General features: G+C 39.0%; 1 protein-coding gene across 1 annotated transcript; it reads right to left on the reverse strand.

The window, feature by feature from the left end:
- Positions 1-11,519: 11,519 nt before the first annotated feature.
- LOC126624457 (cyclic nucleotide-gated ion channel 1-like) lies at positions 11,520-16,545 on the reverse strand. The gene is made up of 9 exons (XM_050293520.1): positions 16,017-16,545; positions 14,970-15,066; positions 14,786-14,886; positions 13,949-14,393; positions 13,649-13,846; positions 13,129-13,433; positions 12,908-13,019; positions 12,335-12,727; positions 11,520-12,228 (listed from the first exon to the last, which is right to left on the reverse strand). The coding sequence occupies exons 3-9, from the start codon at positions 14,830-14,832 to the stop codon at positions 11,719-11,721; spliced, it is 2,010 nt and encodes a 669-aa protein (XP_050149477.1). The 5' UTR covers positions 14,833-14,886; positions 14,970-15,066; positions 16,017-16,545; the 3' UTR covers positions 11,520-11,718.
- Between the last annotated feature and the right edge of the window lie 5,118 nt (positions 16,546-21,663).

Consider the following 21,663-nt stretch of genomic DNA (forward strand, 5'->3'; position numbering starts at 1 on the left):
ACTTTTATCTCAGGCCCTACGAAAACTAAAACACACGGGCTCAACAAAAAGCCCAAACCGCATAACAATTAATATTCCAAAATTGCCCCTAACGGAGCCTAACCCAGGCCCGTTAGCCAAAGTTGCAGTTACTAAAATTCATCATCCCTCCAACGCCATTAATGTTCACCGCCAGAGAAGCAACAGCGACAGAAGTCGTGGAGGAGGAGAAGGCATTCCGCTTCTTACTCACTTCTCCCTCAGGAAAGCAGCGGAAGAAGAAATTGGGACCCTCTGGATGATCGATGGCAGGAGAGAAGGATTCGAATTTGCAGTATGTTGTGTATCTCTCGCAGTCAAGCTATTTGTTCACTTCGTTCTCACCGATGTTTCCTGCTTCCACTTGAAAGAAAGGCAGGCCACTTTGGTGAGTGTGTCTCTTTCAGATGCCAATGTACAGTGGCTGTGGTGGAATTGGGGTTCGCGGAGGAGACGACCAGATTTTCAGTGAGATGAGAGAGGTGATTGATTTTTTGTATTTATTTATTTATTTATTTATTGTGTTTAATTGCATCATCTTCATTAGGTATATTTTCTGCAAAGTAATTGAAACACCCAGTGAACTCTGATCTTCTGCTGACTATATGTCCTGAACTTTATTCGATATTAGGAAAAGTGAGGAAGAAGTCACTGACAATGAGCAAGCTGAAAACTGGTTCTCTTTTGACATCCACCCAGCGCATATGTGGTGGGTAGTTTTCACATCTAAACTTTCATTCCATTGCCATTCCTTTTTTTTTTATAGTTGTTTAAATGGATTTTCTTCTACATGTGGCTTATTTATGCTGCTGTTAAAGTGTAGTATGAGGATTCCATTCTAGATTGAGATGATTATCTGGTCTTGGCTTTGGCTTGATTGCCATTACCTTGTCTTGATTTCGCTTCACATTCTTGAGTTTCAGATTCATTATTGTGTTCTAGATATATATATTCCCAATACAAGAATTTGCCATTGTTAAAGTCCTAGGCTCAGTATGTAATCTGTACTCTCTATCTCAAAATAAATGTGGTGATTATAATTGAAAACTTTAAGACTACTGTAATTCTATTGCTGATTGCAACCCCGTGCTTTGTGTAGACATGTTCATTGCTCTTTGTAAAGATTCAAATGGATCATTGACCAAGCAGGAACTTCGAGGATATGCAGATGGGACATTGTCGCGTAAGTCAGAGATGCCCAAGAAGATCAAAAGAAGGCCAATGACTTGATGAACATGGCTTTTGTAGATCCAAAATTGCTGTTTTTTTTTTGTCTCCCTTCAACTTCTCTTTAAGCAAACATGTAGAGAGTATAATAATCCAACTTTTGGGTTTCTTTAGGGTTGAGCGGGAGAGAGATTGGGCATGCAGAGAAAGTTGGCAGGTTTTTAAAGGGAGGAGTTGTAAACTTACAAATGTGAATTATTTATACAATTGAATACTGAATATGTATTCAAATGAACATTGGTAATAGCATTATTTATTAAACTAAAAACTACCTATTTCTCGAATTGAATATGAGTACTATTATTCTTTCTTAAACTAAAAGCTAACTATTTATTAAACTAAACGCTGACTATTTTATAAATTGAACACTGACTATTTCTTAAATAAACACAAACTATTTCTTAATAAATACTGACTATTTCTTAAATGAACACTGGTACTATCACTATTTCTTAAACGGAATATTAATTATTTCTTAAACTGAACACTGACTATTTCTTAAATAAACACATGCTATTTCTTAAACTATTCACTGACTATTTCTTAAATGAACACCGGTACTATCACTATTTCTTAAATGAAATATTAACTATTTCTTAAACTAAACACCAATTATTTCTTAAACTGAAGACGGTACTGTCATTATTTCTTAAACTGAACACCGACAATTTCTTGAATTAAACACCGACTATTTCTTAAACTGAACATGGAACTGCCACTATTTCTTAAACGGAACACTAACTATTTCTTAAACTTAACACTGACTATTTTTTGAACTGAACATCGGTACTACCGCTATTTCTTAAATTGAACACTAACTATTTATTAAACTGAACATTAATTATTTCTTAAACTAAACAATGGTACTACCACTATTTCATAAACTAAACACATACTATTTCTATAACGATTTAGGTTCGTGATACAAACAATAAATTCTAAAGTACAACGAAAGGGTGTCTTTAGTTTGCCTGTAAGCAATGTAGTTCGCCACTTCAATCAAAGGAGCAATTTTTGCTTACACGTATAAAGAGCATGGAAGATGCTTCGGGAATTAACATATTTGTCACTCATAATGCACCCTCAGCTAAATGATTAGGTATTATTTATGTACATACGTTTAAGATGTTATGTTGCAGTGTAACAATTTATGAGTGTTTTGTTCGAAAAAACGTTTTATGAATAGTATTTAGAACAACACATATGCAATGAAATGTATAGTTTTATTTGCAATTTGAAGTTATTATACACTAGCTAACACACAAAAACAGTACATGTGTCCAAACAACAAATGCTAATACCAAACTAAAATCCATAAGTCATCATTCCTAGAAAACAACTTTTATCTTATGCAGCATGCCATGTTCCGGCTCGAGGACGAGTTCAGATCCTTGGTCGAACGCGGCGGCGAGTCACGAAAACTCAATCGCGTGTTTCGTGATGAGTCGAATGGCGTGTTGTCGTTTGACTCGGGAGATGATGAAGAAGAAGAGGAGGATGAGGTAATCGGGGACGGTGAGGAACACCAGATCCCCACTGCTCAGCTGATCGACGACTACGACATCGTGATCGATGTGCTTCCTTCTGGAACCATCAACAACCTCCATGAGATTGCTAAGCGGATGGTGGCGGCGGGGTTCGGAAAGGAGTGCTCGCACGTGTACAGAAGATGCCGGAGAGAGTTCCTGGAAGAGAGAATGTCGAGGCTAGGCTTGCAGAAGTTGAGCATCGAATAGGTTCAGAAGACGCCATGGCAGGACCTTGAGGACGAAATCAAGCTTGCAGATATTAGACGGAGAGATCGAAATAGGGAGGGAGAGATAAAGCTTGCCGCAGGGGCAAAAGTGGAATGTTATAGCTTGGGCCATTCTTATTGGGCTGATTTAAATTAAAATTTTGTACTAACCATTAAATAAACTTGTAACATGGTTTTTGGTTAAAACTTAATGTTTTTAAACCTTTTTGGTTAGTTTTCCTTTAAATCAATCCCTCTTCTCTCTAAAGTGGCCGGCCTCCCTCTCTCTCTCTAAACCTTAGATCGCTCAATTAAATAGGCATACAACACGTTATCAGCACGCTCTTGCCAGAAGCTGAGGAACTGAAGCATCGTAGGAGGATGCTATCATCCACCACATTCAAAGGCTTATTCGTTTTCTGCTGCTCAGGTACGCTTAAAATAAAGGAAGATATTTGAAACGACCCATGAAGCATGAAAACATTCCCCATGATGCATGAACCCCCTATGTTTATATTTTCCTTCCGATATATATATTGTATATGTTCATATATTTGTCACTATATATATTTGTTTCATGCATCGCACAATTAAATTGTTATGTGGAATTTGTGAGTCAATGTATATAATTAAATTAGAAGCATATTAGGTTTTTCCTAAAACCTAAAGGGAATTGAAAAAAAAGAAAAGGGGAATGAGATTTGGTGCATCGCACCATCCCTGTGCCAAAAAGGAAAACAGGCTTCGTCCTGATTTTGGTTTCTTTGCTAGGCTTGTAGCCCATGGCCTCTCTTGGCCTGCATCAAAAACCTGCCAGCCCTCGGCTGGGCGCCTTATGCACACAAGGCACACAAAGCCAGCCCTCGGGTTGGGCCTCTTGCGCCGCAAAATCAAGGCCCCAGCTTTGCTGAGCTCCCTGCGCGACCAACCCGGAAGCCTTGGGCTTGCCCCCGTGACCCCTTGGACCAAAACACCTAAACCAGCTACGACTGGGGGCTTTGTCCCTCATGTGGCCTGCAGCCATACCCTAGGCCCTGCCGTTTTTACTCAAGGCACCCCGTGCCTTCCCTTACCCACGGCACCCATGCCCAAATTATTTTGGGGCATTTTTCCACCCACAAGCTATTATTTTAGCATTTTAAATAATTTAACCAGTATGTTAATATTATTTTGCTTTTACAATCGATCCTGTATGGCCCGATTTATTGAATTAATTAAAAGTGACCTGCAGTCTACTAATCTGATAATGAATCCAAAATTATTGACCTGAATATCACTTTTGGACATTAACGATTCAATAATTTATTTTTATACTTTGAACCGTCACATACTTTCGTAGTACCGAAGCTCTCACACTTGAGTTCCCGAAGCCAACTCAAATCCACTACACTTAGTTAGTATATTGCATTATGTGTTTCTTGCTGGAACCTCTCATTATGAACTAATCGTTCATAAAACTAATTTGAACCTGCAGTTTCAAAATTAGTGCCTTTGAAACCTGAAGTTTTCATTCAAAACATACCACATGAAACCTGAAGTTTTCATGCATAAATTAAACTAATACATGTCTATAGAACCTGTATGTTCTACGATATATGTCTATGGCTTACCATATGACTAATCACGTTTTTTCCCTCTGTTTTAGGGACATATCGAACTTAAACAAGCTCGATTTCTACGCTCTCGAAGTCTCTGGAAGAAACTATCTAAAGTGGGTTCAAGACGTGAAGCTCTATCTCACTGCAAAGGGTATTAGAGCCACCATTCAGACACCTATTGCCGACAAACCTGTCGACGAAGCTCAGAAGGCTACTACAATGATCTTCATTTGAAGACACATCCATGATGCATTGCAGACTGAGTATCTCGCTAAGGAAGACCCACACACCCTCTGGCTTGCTCTGGCTGACCGTTTCGATCACCAGAAAGACGTATACTTGCCTGAAGCAAGACACGACTGGCAGCATCTTCGCTTCCAAGATTTTAAGTCCGTGAATGAATACAACTCTGAAGTTTGTAGAATCCGTTCTTTGCTGAAATTCTGCAAAGTGGAACTAACCGAATCAGATCTCCTGGAGAAGACCTATTCGACCTTCCATGCCACTAATATTGTCCTGCAGCAACAATATAGGGCACATAAATTCACCAAGTTTTCGGATTTGATCTCTGTTTTACTTCTTGCTGAAAAGCAGAATCAGCTTTTGATGAGGAATCATCAAGCTCGACCCACTGGCTCGAACGCTGCGCCTGAAGCGTATGTGACCGATTTTAGCAGCCATAAACGACGAAAGAACCGTCGTGGCCGTGGAAATGGGCCGCAAGCCCAACCACGGGCCCAAAGTCAACAGAGTGCCGCACCTAAGGGAAGAATTGCGACCCAGCATCGTCCACCACTCGCACCTAAGGTCCCAAACTTCAAGAACAAGGGCAAAGCTCCCGTTCAAGCCGCTTCTACTGAACTGGATATGTGATATCGCTATGGATCAAAGGATCATTGGTCACGCGTATGCCGAGCTTCCCCTGAGGCTATTGCCAAGTATCATTCCCGTCGTGAGTCTAACTTTGCACATGTGGATCATCTGGACGATGCAACCACATCAATGGAGATATCAGACTTCCAGGAGGCATCAGCACCTATGGAAGACTAAATTAGACATGTTTTAGGGCATTAGCCCCTAGTGGCCGAACCCACTAGGAGTGGCCGGCCCCTACCCCCCTATTTTGCTAGGTTTATGGTTTAATTTTGAACAATTTTTCTATGTATTTGGAATCATTTGTTTGGTTTTGGTTTGTTTTGAATTATGGATTGTTATTGGAATGGATATTATTTTCTCGAATTGCTTAATTGAATGAATGGACTTATATTTATGCATGTGACCACTTCAATCAATTTATTTCTAGGTATGTCTAGTGGGGAAGTTAGTTGTCTGGCAGATAATGCAACTACGCACACCATTTTGCGTGAACGACACTATTTTACTAACTTCATACCCAAGAAAGCTCATTTGACAACTCTCTCAGGTTTATCCAACCTGATTGAAGGATATGGAAAGACACGTATCATGTTGTCTAATGGTACAATCTTGACCATTAAGGAGGCACTTTATTCTCCACGTTCCGGAAGAACGTTGCTGAGTTTTAGAGATATTCGAGATAATAAATATCATCTTGAAACCACTGAAGATCATGGTTCTGAATTTCTTTGTATCACTTTATACGAATATGGCCAGAAGCATATTCACGAAAAGTTGGAACGTCTGTAGAGTGGGTTATACATCACAACCATTCGCAGCATAGAGGCCCACAGTGTGGCCGGCCCTATGCCTGAGTTCCAGGACACTTTGTTGCTTTGGCATGACCGTTTGGGACATCCTGGACGTGACATGATGCGCCATATCCTCAAATCTTCACACGGGCATAAGTTACATCCACACATTGGGGTCCCGCCATGCATAGCGTGTTCTTTAGGGAAGTTGAATACTCAACCCTCCCATACAAAGATTAATCAAGACCCTCCTAAATTTCTTCAGATGATTCAAGGGGACATTTGTGGACCTATGCAACCAACTTGCGGACCATTTAGATACTTTATGGTGTTGGTTGATGCATCGACAAGATGGTCACATGTTTGCTTGTTGTCCACACACAATGCCGTGTTTGCTAAACTCCTAGCTCAAATCATTAAGCTAAGGGCTCACCACCCTGATTATCCGATTAAGTCGATTCGACTGGATAATGCTGGAGAGTTTACGTCACAGACTTTTGACGATTATTGCATGTCAGTAGGGATTAATGTGGAACATCCTGTGCCCCATGTTCACACCCAAAACGGCCTGGCAAAAGCTTTCATAAAGCGCCTTCAATTGATAGCTCGGACTTTGGTTATGAGAACCAAACTGCCGGTATCTGCCTGGGGCTATGCAATATTGCACGCAACTATGTTGTTCCGCCTGAGGCCTATCGCTACCCAACCACATTCACCGTTACAGTTGGTTACTGGATACGAGCCTGACGTCTCGCATTTATGGGTGTTTGGGTGCGCCATTTATGTGCCAATAGCACCGCCGCTACGTACCAAAATGGATCCTCAGAGAAAAATGGGAATCTATATCGGTTATGATTCACCATCAATTGTTCGATACTTAGAACCCTTGACAGGAGATCTCTTTACCGCACGTTTTACGGATTGTCACTTTGATGAGACAGTCTTCCCGTCGTTAGGGGGAGATAAGCATGCTAACGTTCCTGTAGAACGTCGCCAATTGTCGTGGTATGCTCCCACTATGTCTCATTTAGATCCCCGCACTGCCCAGTCTGAAACTGAGGTGCGACGAATTATAAATCTTCAGAGCATTGCTCTAAGCATGCCAGATGCTTTTAATGATCTAGCAAAGGTGACAAGATCACATATACCCGCTGCAAACACACCTGCAAGGATAGATGTACCCCGTGTACATCAACAGCCCGTCTGGGAAGGCCGAGCTGTCCCCGAAGGTGGGGAGGCCGCACCCTCCACACGGCATGGTACATTGACGGCTAGCCAATCATCTGCTCCGACCCTGAAGCATGGCAGACCCCCTGGTTCAAAGGATTCACAACCCTGGAAGAGCAAAATGGCACCAACTAGTGACCCTAGTTTGAATCCGACCATCGCTGACTCATCCATTCCAACGCATGAGGTTATTCTAGATTACGGTGATGCTTTAGATAAAACATGCCGGCCTCCCGAGAATCGCGAGATTTCGGTCCATTACACAGTATTGGATGAGGTTTGGAATAGGAATGAGATAATCGTCGACGACACATTCTCGTACTCAGTAGCTACTGACATCATGCTTAGCGATGACATTGAACCACGTTCCGTCGATGAATGCCAACGTAGAACCGATTGGTCAAACTGGAAACAAGCAATCCAGGTCGAACTTGATTCGCTCGCGAAACGTAAAGTGTTTGGACCTGTCATCCCTACACCACCACGCGTGAAGCCTGTTGGCTACAAGTGGGTTTTCGTGAGGAAGTGTAATGAGAAGAATGACATAGTGCGATATAAAGCACGCCTCGTAGCGCAAGGCTTCTCTCAACGCCCTGGAATTGATTACGAGGAGATATATTCCCCCGTAATGGACGTTATAACGTTCTGCTACCTTATCAGTTTGGTAGTTTCCGAAAAACTGAATATGCAGCTTATGGACGTGGTAACCGCGTATCTCTATAGGGATCTAGATACGGAAATATACATGAAAGTTCCAGAATGACTTTCATTGACTGGCTCAAATAGTTCTAGACCATGGAACACTCTCTTAATTAGGTTGAGGAGGTCACTCTACGGATTGAAACAATCCGGGCGGATGTGGTATAACCGTCTGAGTGAATATTTGACAAGTCAGGGCTATGTGAACAACGAACTATGCCCATGCGTGTTCATAAAAAAGTCACATTCTGGATTTGCAATTGTTGCAGTTTATGTCGATGACATGAACCTCATTGGTACTCCCGAAGAGCTTGAGGAAATTGCTGCACATTTGAAATCGGAATTTGAGATGAAGGATCTTGGGAAAACTCGATATTGCCTCGACCTGGAGATCGAGCATTGTTCAGATGGAATCTTAGTACATCAATCGAACTACACCCAAAAGGTGTTACGTCGCTTTAATGAGGATAAAGCTAAGAGCACACCCATGATCGTTCAGACTCTAGATGCTAAACGAGATCCTTTCCGTCCAAAGGAGGATGAGGAAGAGATTTTGGGACCCGAAGTTCCTTACCTAAGTGCAATTGGTGCTTTATTGTACTTGGCTCAGTACACTAGACCCGACATCTCCTTCGTTGTGAATCTATTGGCTAGATACAGCAATGCGCCTACACGCAGGCACTGGAATGGTGTTAAAGACATTTTCCGCTACCTCAAGGGTACTACGAATTTGGGCTTGTTCTATACCCACAAATCTCCTAGTGTTGCCGCCCCCTATGGATCTAGGATTGATTCTCGCCTTGTTGGTTACGCAGATGCTGGATATCTGTCTAACCCACATAGAGCACGTTCTCAAACGGGTTATGTCTTTACCGTTGGAGACACCGCTATTTCTTAGAGGTCTACCAAGCAAACGCTAGTTGCGACTTTGTCTAACCATGCTGAGATTCTCGCCCTGCATGAAGCATCGCGTGAATGCTTTTGGCTGAGAGAAGTGATGGGACACATTCGAAGCACTAGTGGTCTTACATCAGTCGTTGACCTTCCTACGACGATCTTTGAAGACAATGCAGCATGTATCGAGCAGTTAAAGAATGGATACATCAAGAGAGACAACACCAAGCACATAGAGCCAAAGTTCTTTTACTCACACCAGCAACAGCAGCATCAGAACATTGAAGTCAAGCAAATCCGTTCCCAGGACAACATGGCCGATCTCTTCACCAAGTCATTGCCAAAGTCTACATTTCAGAAGCTCGTCCAAGGAATCGGTATGCGTAAATTATCAGAATTAAATCGCATGTAGTTCTCTTATTTAAGAAGTTATGTCTAACTCAGGAATAGTATCTAGAAGCATACTCACATGATCTTAATGTACTCTTTTTCCCTACGATTAGGAGCATTTTTCACACTGGGTTTTTGCTACCTAACTAGGTTTTAACGAGGCACCCATTCTGGGATGATCATACTCCGTTGAGTTCACTACATTCGTCCAGTTTGACAATTGTTTTAGACATTATGCATATTTTCTTACTTTTCTCCTTAGTCTATAGGTTTTCCCCATTCCTTGGGTTTTACCATAGCGAGGTTTTGTGAGTTTTTACAAATGCATACTTCAAATTAAATTTGAGACTCGCGATGACCCGTTGTGCCGATGACTTCATCAACTATTCTACCTTCTCTACTGAAGATCTGATGCGATGGTTTGTTGAGTATTTACACACTCAAGGGGGAGTGTTGCAGTTCTATTTAGAATAGGAATGTAATTGTGTAAATCCTAGAGAATATGGGAAAGTATTATAATTCCTATTAGGATTAGATTACCTATTAAATGTTGTAATCATAAAGGGAAAGGTATTTACCCTTCCAAGTACTATAAATAAAGGCACAATGGGGTGAATCAAACACACCTCACAATTAAATCAATCTCTCTTCTCTCTAAAGTGGCCGGCCTCCCTCTCTCTCTCTCTAAACCTTAGATCGCTCAATTAAATAAGCCTACAACATATATGTATTTAATACAATCATTATCTGACGGTCAAATATAATATCCATGTGATCAGTTGGAGACCACCAATCACCATGCAGTATGGTGGCCAGGAAATGCTGAAATGCCTTTTCGAGTCTTCTCGACCCTTGAAAATGTGGACTGTCGTGGCTTAGCCACCAGTTGGTTCCCTTTTTAAGAAAAAAAAAATAGCTGGAGATCACCACAAGAAGTCTGAATGATCATAAACCAATGCTAAATCATTTTTTTTTTGTCTTGTCTTCCTTCTTGTCAATTTTGCTAAGTTGTTTATCAGTCCTTGTGGATTCGACCCTTGCTTGTCTCTATATTATTTTATACGAGTTATGTGCTTGCAAGGATAAAATTTATGTAAATTGGTTAGCCTAATTAGGTTGTCTTAGCCTAATTAGGTTGTCTAATTTATCCAACAAGTTTCTTGCGCCATTACTAGAGACTGCACTTAAACAACATTGTAATTCATTTTAGTTTTACTTACTAACTCAGTTTATTTTGTTTTTCAGTTGTACGTCTTGTAACCCATTAAAGCAGCCCATCGACTTAGATCACATATGAAGGGTAGTTCAAACAGTTTTTGGACTCCTACCAAGATATTATTTTAGAAATCATCACTGTAAGAGTAAACTGTTATTTAACCCCCTAAACTATCACGTGACTGTCAATTTCCCCCCTGAACTATTTTTTCAGCCAATTGACCCCCTAAACTATGTTGGCCAATTTACCCCCTACCGTTAAACATTTTAACTCGATCTAATTTTTTGTTAGAAAGTGTCATGTGCTTGGCACATGATCACCTTTTTACATTTTCTGTCTAAATCTTTACAAAAAAAACATATAAAACAAATATTAAAAAAAAAAAAAAACACATACAAACCCTAAACTTAATTATTCAAAATAATAAAAACAGTAAAGTAGAAAACCCAACCCCCAAATCCCATTCTCTGCTAGCAACCTTTCCCTTCCCATTTTGCCCGACACCCCACCCAGCTTATTTCTCTCTCTCTCTCTCTGATATACTTTCTTTCCCTGTTCGCTTTCATGGATTCATGACGGCGCCTGAGATTTCATGATGGGCGTTTTTTTTTTGGGGGGGGGTGGGGGGGGGGGGGGGCCAAGGGTCGGTTGATGCAGCAGGAGGTGGACGGAGGGCGATGGAAGTGTAGGCGGCCTGAGATGAGATTTGATGATGGGTAGTTATCCTACCCTTTGAAATGACATATTTGCCTTTAATTTTGAAGGCAATTTGGATGGAACTCGAAAAACTTAATGGTATGGGGCAAATTGACCACTTAAACATAGTTCAGTTCAGGGGGTCAATTGGCTGAAAAATTAATCACTTTGCAAAGCATTTCACAACATGACCAATACATATACTTATCCCTGTGAGAAATGGTAATGCGGCTCCCACTAAAGCATTGCAACGTACGGGTAAATATTAAGTTAACAACCAACAATACTATTGTAACGTATAGAATTCTTGGCCATAAATTGAGCGTCTCTGCTTTGACGTTTCTGAAGATACTAATTGCCTGCTGCCGATGGCAAGCTCCCACCATTGGCATCCGCTGTTCCAGCCGGGGACAGGGGCGGGCGTGGTCGGAAACGACGGAAGGTAGAAATTGCCACCTCTCCAGGATTGTTACACTCGAGCAAGTGCCAAGATGGTTTGCTTCTGGAGACTACAGTTTCCAAGTCCTTGGCCATGAGCACAAATGCTTCTACTTTTGTCTGACTTTTGACATGTTTGCTGGAGACAGGAAGTTCGGTGAAACTCTCTGATGCCCAATCAAGAAGCTCTTCCCCGTAAAAGTGACCTTTCCTGAGGGGCTTGGTGGCCATTAATGAGATTCCATTCCCAACTTGACTATCCTTCGACGCGTAAGTCCACATTGTCCCTTCGATAATGAACAGCATGCAGTCGAGCGGATCTCCCTTTCGGAAAACGAAGCTGTTCTCAATGTATGTCACTGGCTTCAGGTAATCGCACATCAATGCCAACACTCTTTCATCCATGTCTTTAAGCTTGTTTACCTAAACACATGCGCGCGCGCAGAGACATATATTATCAGAACAACATTGCAGTGAAAATGGATGCAATTAATAGATAGAGAGAGCATTCGAGGGTTGAAGAACATACTGTTTTTAGTGTATCCATGAAAAGATGGCGTTTTACAGATCTTTTGGTTTGCCAGGGAAGAATAAAAAATGGCTTGTCAACATCAGCATCTTTGTTTTTTTTCAATGTTTGCTCAATGCTATTCATGATTTCGTTCTTGATATTATCAGGGAATTTATTTTCGATTATCCACTTGCAGACACCTTGCATCTTCACCTGAATTATCTGTCTTTCCTCTGCCTCTTTTATTTTTGTAGCTTCTTTCAGCATATTCACATGAATTATCATCTGTTCTGTAGCTTCTTTCAGCGTATTCGCCTGAATTATCATCTGTTCTGTAGCTTCTTTCAGCGTATTCACCTGAATTATCTGTGTTTCCTCTTTTGTTTTTGTAGCTTCTTTCAGCATTAAATTCTGTCTCACCACAAGTAGAATTCATTAGTAAGCTTCTGTCTACATTAAATTCTCTTTCACCAAAGAACTTAGGTATCTTATACAATTTGAATACCATTCACAAATAATTGTATGCGACAGCGGCCCTTAAAAAAAATATATAATAAAACAAATATATAGAGAGATTCAGTTCATACCAACCTGCACATTTCCGATGAGATATAAGAACAGTAGCAAGCCAATGATAGAAATAAGAATTGCAAACAAGTTCTCCCAGACATAAGTGCTTGTTGTCAGATTCGTTCCAAAATTACTGCAAAAAAAGTAGTTACTTGATCAAGCAATATATATGGTGTGTGAGCAAGATACGTTTTTATTCATTAATTTGAAAAATTGTGGGCCGTCAGTGCATCTGTGCAAACCTTATATTTCGCAAGCCCCACCAGAAAGAGTAAAGGAACTTCTTTCCAAAGTGGATATGCTCTGTGTTATGATTCTTAAGAGAATCAAGAAATATTCCAAAATTAAATGGTGCTGAAGCACCATCTGGAGTATCTAGCTTGCAATGCTTGTTTAGAAGTGTAATATTTCTCGAAGTAGTAGTTCGATGCCCACAGTAGAAAGTATTCACACATCCAGCAGGATCAAGACTATGATTTGCACATGCACTGTACCAGCATGATGTCTCTCGTTGAATAGAAAAGAAATACCAAAAAGCTCCAAGTATCTGCATTAAGAAAAAATTATGTAGGGCAATGCTATGAGTTTTTACATTAACCAAATCGAACACGGAAATTCATGACGAGAGTAAGTTTGAGAGTACATATAAACCGAAAAATGCAAACAAAATCAACGCTAGTCTAACATTTCTAAAAGAAAGTTTAAACCGGCATAAGTGAATACATAATATTGTAATAAAATGACAATTGAGGCGAAACTTACATGACTAGCAAGAATGTAGAGAAAAAAATTGAATAGACCTCTAACCCATGGTCCAGCATTCTCTCGAAGTTCCTTGGACGACTGGTGAATTCGAAATATCCTTGGTAGATATTGACCAAGAAGCAAGACATTCAGAGCCTTTTTATGTTCCATATATCTAGCGGCTTTCATTTTGTAAAAAGCAACTACAATTAGCAGCTGGAGAAAAGAAATAAAAAGGGGTTTGAAATCCACTAATTACAGCTAGCTGGTTAAGAATAGCTCACAAAAAAAAAAAAAACAAAGTTTAGTTTCTCTTACTTGTGGAACAGGAAGAAGAGCAAGAAAATCATTTATGATAGAAAGAGATGACCACAACAATATTTTTTTTGATTTCCGATCCAAATTTCCTCCAGTTTGCAAGGTACTCGAGGCCACAAGTTGCAGTTTATTTGCGGCCTCATTAGCCGTCAACTGTTTGTTCTTTTGAACTATAAAGGCGTCGTAAATTTTATATATAAAATGCACAAAGAAAATGAAATCCGTGAGTGATCGCAAAACAAGAACAGTAGTGCTCAGCGTTTTGTCCATTTGAAGGCACTTCTTATCTTGATCAATGATTAAAATGTAAAAGAACAGAGGATCTAGTGTGACGGCAAACACACAGGACATTACAAATATCACGCTCCATCTGAGAAGGAATTTCCCCTGTTCATCACGAATTCGCATTGTTGGGGCATATCTCGTTGTAGTCCCTGGTTTCCGACTTGAAACGACAAAGAAAAGAACAAATTGCACCCCTCAGAATCATGAAGAAACATAAAAAGACCCAGTAGGGTGCTGTTTCGAAGACAATTAGATTTTATATGGAAATACTAATACATAAACCAGTGGATATGCATGTTTTGTTCATGAGGAAAAAATTAGAGAGACAATTAATATGCAGAAAATTAAATGCTCGGCATTTGAAGGTGTAAGGTGAGATTGAAACACAAGTGACTCAAATTGCCCCAACGCAACATATAAATGAAGGTTGTGCATGAATCTTAATCACAAGTTACAGATATATATCAGTGAAGTATTTTGACCAGCCAAAAAATTTATATTTTGAAAAATTACAGACAAAAAATTGCAGTCTTAATGTAAAGAAGTACTAACCCCTCTCCCTGCTTCTCCACATCGAAAGCTTCTCTTCCGTTGGCCATAACTACTCAATTCGTGTTTATGATACACAGTGATGATCAGTATTCCCTGCTAGCCTGGCAGTAAAAATATGTGATCATCAGAGAGAGAGAGAGAGAGAGAGAGAGTTTAGTTACATGGAAGCTTATAGCAACGATACCTGGATTGCTAAGTGTAGGAGGCTTTCAGTTTACAAGGTGGATCGAGTAGAGAGAGAGCGCATCCGAGTGGCAGAAATCGAAGCCTGCTAGTATTTTCTGCAGCAAATAAAAGATTGTTACCGATCCAGGAAATTCCTTTCCGAAAACAAATCAATGTTCTGCCTATTAATGTGCAGTTCATCCGGATTAATTAATGTTTCGTTGAGATTAGTTGTTCAAGTTCATTAAAAAAAAATTGACTTAATAAACAAAAAAAAAGAAAAAGGAAAAAAAAGAAGCATCGACGAAGGTTCCTAATTTTCTTGCATCGACGAAGGTTCCTAAATTCTTCTCTCCCAATTCTCTGTAATTTACTTCTTGTTTTACCGAACCAAATTATGCAAACTTTACAAATCGCGTGGACGGAAGAGTTGGTAAGTGTGAAATCAACAATTCCCATGATCATATATTAGCACTTCAATCAAACATGACCGAGTCGGAATTGCAGATTAAACAGGCATTTGATGTACCCTTTGATTAGCAGAAATACTCACTTCCATACCTATTTGGATTCACACTTAGCAACCACTATTTATCCAGCAAGAACATATAGGACCATCAATATACATATGTGGATTTACCTCGTGTTTGCTTACTATAATCCAAGTAGCGAACTTATGATAATTAATCATTAACCAGAACACGAACATAACTAATTTATTGTTACTATGAGAAAATGCAAGTTACAAGAAGGATTAGTTTATGCCGGAATTAATTAAGATTCCGCTGATAAAATATTAAAAGTCAAGCCTCGGGTTGGGATTATTTCAATGTTGTCGTTGGTCTTTAGATGGATGCCAGTGACAATTTTATGACATATAGAATGGACACATTGTGTGCAAATCCTTTTAGTTTAAAAAATTATAATAGGGTTTAAGCATTTCAATAATTAAAAAACAATTATTTAATGACTGGATATCGATATTTGCATGTAATCGCAAAAATTATCATAATAAAAGAAGGATGATACTTGGGTGCTGACTGTTCACCACCCAAAATTTACTGACCTCCAATAAAATAAAGACATCTGTCCATGCACAACCAAACACTATAGTCCTGCAAACCAAACATTCTGCTTCTCCTTCTCTCCGCCCACAGTTCACTCCCGACCAGCAAAAACATTGCAAATTCTTTCACAAAGGCTATCACCCATCTAACCACTATGGAGATCCAAATTAATTAATGGCAGAAATTGTGGCTTCAGGATCTTTCTCGTCGCCACAACCATCACCAGATTGAGATCAAATGGTGAGAGGGACTGTCCTGATTGATGATGACTGGTCGCAATCATCGCCGTCGTCCATAATGGAGGACGACGATAGCAGTCGCTGTAGAAGAAAGGGATTGGTGGGTCGCAGGAAAGAGGGATTGGGGTCACCCGCGAAGAGAGGGGTTGCGGGTGCGTCGCCGGCGATAAGAGGGGATCCAGTGTTCGATGAGGGAGAAGAAGAATGTATGATTTGTAGATAAGGGATGTCTGGTTGTATGGTTAGAGACTTGAAAATGTTCATGTGTCTTTATTTTATTGGTCTATTAGAAGTTCGGTGTTAATCTAACATTTAATCTAATAAAATTTAAGAAAAATTAATGAAAATGATTTGAAAACTTTGAGTTTTAACGATGAGGATAAAATAAATAGTATCAGGTTTGACTTTTTAGTGTAAAAATATGATTTTACGTTAAAGTGAACAATACCGTGAATTTTTCGTTAAAACTCTTTAAAATTTATCGTTTGACCAAAAAAAAAAGTTAATATCCAAATATTATTCATAAAAAAATTTGATGATAATAATTATAAATATATGAAAATGAAGCAATTGGAGCTTATGAAAAAAATCAATTTAAAAAGCCCTTGGTGACTTCGGAGGTGACTAAGTCAACGCGTTATTACTTCAAGATCGTTATAAAATCAGTTGTATCCTTCACCCTCTATCAGTATCATGGTTTGAAAAAGAATACTTCCACAAAAATTTAGTGTATCGAGATACTTTTAATCCAGGATAAGAATATCATTGGAAGAGCAGTCCTTCTCTTTGTATATGCATTTGATAAGTTAGTCAATCAAGACAATACAAACAATGTATCGTTTATAATTGGGGTTGGCTCTTTCTGTTTCATCGGCCGAAAAATAATCAATAATTAAACACTTGCAGTTTCCTTGATTAATTAATTAGGGAGTAAATTATAGAAATAGTCCATCAACTAAAAATCTATTATCATTGATTCCTCAATTTATTAAAACGTGTAGTTATGATTTTTTTTGTCAACTCTGTCAGAATTTTGTCAAAATGAGTTTTGTTGAAATGACTATTGCTCCAATTGGTTTAAATCTGATGAACTATTTCTTTAGTTGAATTAAAGTTGGGAGACTATTGATATAATTTTTTTTATTTGATTTTTCATATTTGCCCCTTGATTCAACCTCACTTACATGACATATGCCTCATTTTGACAGAAGTTCTAATGGAGTTAATGAAAATGACCATAACTCCACGTTTGATGAGTTGAGGGACCAATGATAATAGATTTTTGGTTAAAAGATTATTGCTTCAATTAGATTAAAATTGAGAAATCATTGTTATAATTTTCTCTTATTTGGGCTCTCATTTACACGTCCAAGTCATCATATGTCTAACAAATTAATCAGTAGACGACAAATATATGTTAATTTAATTCATGTTAAAAATGTACGTTAATTTAAGTAATCAAAAGTCATTAATCAGTGGACGACCCTGACCAAGAGACGACAAATATATGTTAATCTAAGTCCGTTTGTAGTTAGCGTTCAGAGACCACCGTTAACGAGTCGTTGGCCATGAAAGCATAGGCTTTCACTTTTGTCCGAGTTTTGACTTGCTGGGTGGAGACTGGAACTTGTATCAAGGAGGGTAGTGAAGCACAATTGAGAAGCTCCACCCAAAAATCTGACCTTTCCCAAGGCGGACGGTGGTTAATATAGCCGGCCGGAGAAGTACCAGTAGACGAATAGGTCCACACTCAATAATCAAGAGCATGCAATCGAGTGGATCTCCTAGCTATTAGAAAATGATAATGCTAGGAAGACTAAATCATTTGATATACAAAATTTAGTTTAATATTTTGATCTTCCTAATATTACTCTTATAATACACACACATATTATTGACATGTCCCACATCGAAAACCTCATAAAGTTAAGTCCTTTCATATTAATAGTTCCATTACTAATTGCATAAAGGTCTTTCAATACAAACCTTGTACCTATACGTATGTTTATCTTGATGTTGATTAGTGATGTGTAACCAAATGACTCTGAAACTTTTGACTAATTTATCAATGTTGGTAAAGCTGAATACAAGTGTGTTGGAAAAGTTGTGCGACCATCTGAAGCCAGTGATGTACAAGGAGAAATAGAATAGTGTGGTTTTTCGAATGGATAATGTTAGAGAAATCAAATTTTAAATCAAAAATTTTAAACCAAATAATATAGTTGTTCTGGAGATTAGCATCTTTGTGTTCTCTCATCATTTTTCTTTTTATTCACTTCATGATTTCTTCCTTCGTATGCTCAGGGAGTTATATTGGTGATATCTAGTTCTGTACATCTTGCTTCTTTGTCTTAATCTTTTACCTTATGGCTTTTTGTAGAGCCAAAAATAATCCCAAAAATTTTAGAGGTTTTTTTTCTTTTAAAAAGACATTGATTGCCCTCATTGAAATCGAACACATATTTGGTTTGAAAATTTGGTATCCCTAATATTATTTATAATATATATATAATACGGATGTATGTATTCTTTGAGCTAGTGTTTACTAATTACTATACTCCAAATCAACATATACTATTTTGTTATTATGAAAATGCAAGATGCAGGAAGGATTTGTTAAATTTTGTTTAATTAAGTATTTGTTGAAAAAGAAATCCAAACCTCGCTAATCGCGACATTGATGTCATGCCAAACGAGGTTTTAGTCTTGCCCTTGGTCTCCTGGATCGGCCGCGAACGAGGTGGCGGATGTTGAGGGTAAGAATTTTATGTTGGAGAAAAAAGTGACTTTATATGTATTTATAAATAATTAAGTTAATTTTCATATTGTCAATTGATTTTACAGTGTAATTCTAATTTTCTTTATGGTACCAAAACAGGTTGTCTCAGTGTGAACACGTGCTCTACATGGAGGAAAATTAAGATTTCATCATAAAACCAATTGACAATATGGGGAGTAGTAAAAGCTTTTATAAGCACTTGCAAAGTTTATCATTTCACTGACATGAGACTCATTTACCTTTATATCCTCACACGTCATGCGATTTGTGTTGTTCACACATTAGGATTAAAAATATGCCAAACATGAGTGAGCATGTTGAGGTTTCATTAAAAGAAAAAAGAAAAAAAAAGAGTGAGCATGTTGAAAGTACAAATCCCACGTAAGGTTTGGAATACTTTTATTATCTGAATCTTAAGGACATGACCCTACCCTATTAACCTTCTGACGAGCTTAACCCTGCCCTTGGAAGGGAGCAAAATAAATGTCAACACCTGCTGCCAACAACCTTTCTTCAGAATTATACTGAACGGGTCAATCTTCCCCTCTCGTTTGTTTTAGCAACTTATCCTAAGGTCTCCACAGTAAGAGCTCCCCAACGACAACATAGTAACCAACCCGCTTGCCTTGAGAAAGAATGAGTGTTGCATATGCTTATAAGTAACTGAGTTACTTTCTATATTGCCATTTTATTTTATAGTGAAACTCCAACTTTCTTCAGCGGACATTTAGCTCATGTGCATGCTTGAACGAGGATGAGCATTGAATGTTGCCAAGACCCATCACCATCCTTGTTAACTTTTTGTACTGCTTAGACAGCCCGAGGCCAACACATTGATAATCCACTGGACTAATTTACATCTGCGAGCTCCTTCATTTATTAGTGTTTAGGGTGGCTGCCTCTTGTTTTTCTTTCTCATCATGTTTCGTTCACAATGTCCCTTGAGATGGTTGTTCGGTTGTTCTCTTCTTATTGTTCAATTGCTCTTTGCCTTGACTGTAACTATAAATGAATCTCCCCATTCTCTCTTTTTGCACTTTTTTTCTATCCCATAATTCTTCGTTGATTAGTTAATTTAAATACAAAAAAAAAACATAAATGTGCAAGAATGTTAATTATTCAATTCAAATATAAAAATAAACATAAATGCGCAGAAAGAAGTTTGATAACGTACGGCCGGCTAAATATCAACCACTAATGTGTAATATTGTTCTTGGCCATAAATTGATCGTCTCTACTTTGACTTGTCGGAAGATACTATTTGCCTAATGTCGATGGCAAGCTCCCATCATTGGAATTGGATCCTCTCCGAGACAAATCTTCAAGATCCTCTTGACCAACTAACATGAGCCGTTAGATTTTGATCAAACGACTACAAATAAAGAATCCTTCTAAAAGTTATAATAATTGTAGCCGTTGGTGTAGACATCGAAATTTCGGTGAAATAAATGTTAATCAACAATTAAAAATTCAACGTTCACGTGTCATATAAATTTTACACATAGCATGTGACTAAACGAAAAATTGAAATAAATCGGAAAAGTCATCAAATAGGACACGTGTCAACACCGGGCAGAAATGATTTATTTCATCTGATTATTTAAATTCAAAAAATCAAGTTTTGAAATTCTATAAATAGGAGGCAAGACATTCATTTTGGGGACACCAATTCATAACCAATTCACCTCACACCACAACCTTGAAGCTTTGAAACTCCAAAGCTCCCAAGCAAATCCCGAAGGATCAAGAAAGCTCTCTTTGTTCTTCGTCAAATCCTCATTCAAAATCAAGCCTCAACGGCCCTTGAATAACTTCCACTAATTCAAGATCAAGCCCCGACGGCCCTTGAAGAAAGTGTTCATCATTCATCATTCGTTCATCCCTAGATCAAGCCTCGACAGCCTTTTGGATCAACGACGTCGACAAATCCGCATAACTGTTTATCCCAAGATCAAGCCTCGACGGCCTATTTGGATCAACAACATCAAATCCACCCATTACAAAGATAGAATCAGAGGCTAAATTTGTAGAAGAGATTGTAACCCATAAATCATCAATACAAATATTATCTTGTACACGTGTTTTTGTCTCGTTCATCGCAGGAATTTCCGTGTTTACAAATTTGGCACGCCCAGTGGGACCATCTATACCTCTCATCTCTATCTTTGAATCCGCAAAAAGCACAAATGGCATCAAAGAAGGTTCAAGTTGTTCTCGCAGCCAATGCAAGGAACAAGAGCGTCATCACATCAGGCGGTGTCACTTCGGGCGTCACAACTTGAAGCAAGGTAAGAGCTCTTTCTGACGCCTCTTCCACCCCTGCATCAACTCCGCCGAAGGAACAAGAGCACCTGAGGTACGAACCTGTGATCACCCTAGCCTCGCTAAAGGCGCCAAGGAAGGAAAGCCCAAGGAAGTACTCTGGTTTCATGCTTTCCGATGCCGACTCAAGCGGCAACTCAGCCATGCAAGTCATGACTACTGGAGCGACTTTAATCGATGAGCAGCTGGCTCATATAAATGAAGCGATCGCAAGGCTAACACGGATTGTGGAAGAAAAAAACCAGCAAATCGCCGCACTCGTCAACCAACTAGATGTAAAGCCCGACGTGAAAATCGAGCAAATGG

The sequence above is a fragment of the Malus sylvestris genome, chromosome 1, assembly GCF_916048215.2.
Source record: "Malus sylvestris chromosome 1, drMalSylv7.2, whole genome shotgun sequence".
Lineage (NCBI taxonomy): Eukaryota > Viridiplantae > Streptophyta > Magnoliopsida > Rosales > Rosaceae > Malus > Malus sylvestris.

Excerpts from the sequence above, each read along its gene's own strand:
- LOC126624457 (XM_050293520.1), bottom strand. The coding sequence starts at position 14,832 with ATGGCCAACGGAAGAGAAGCTTTCGATGTGGAGAAGCAGGGAGAGGG. Across the intron at positions 14,394-14,785 it reads GTGGAGAAGCAGGGAGAGGG|TCGGAAACCAGGGACTACAA; the intron begins GTTAGTACTTCT and ends TGTCGTTTCAAG. Across the intron at positions 12,229-12,334 it reads TCATGGATACACTAAAAACA|GTAAACAAGCTTAAAGACAT; the intron begins GTATGTTCTTCA and ends GCATGTGTTTAG.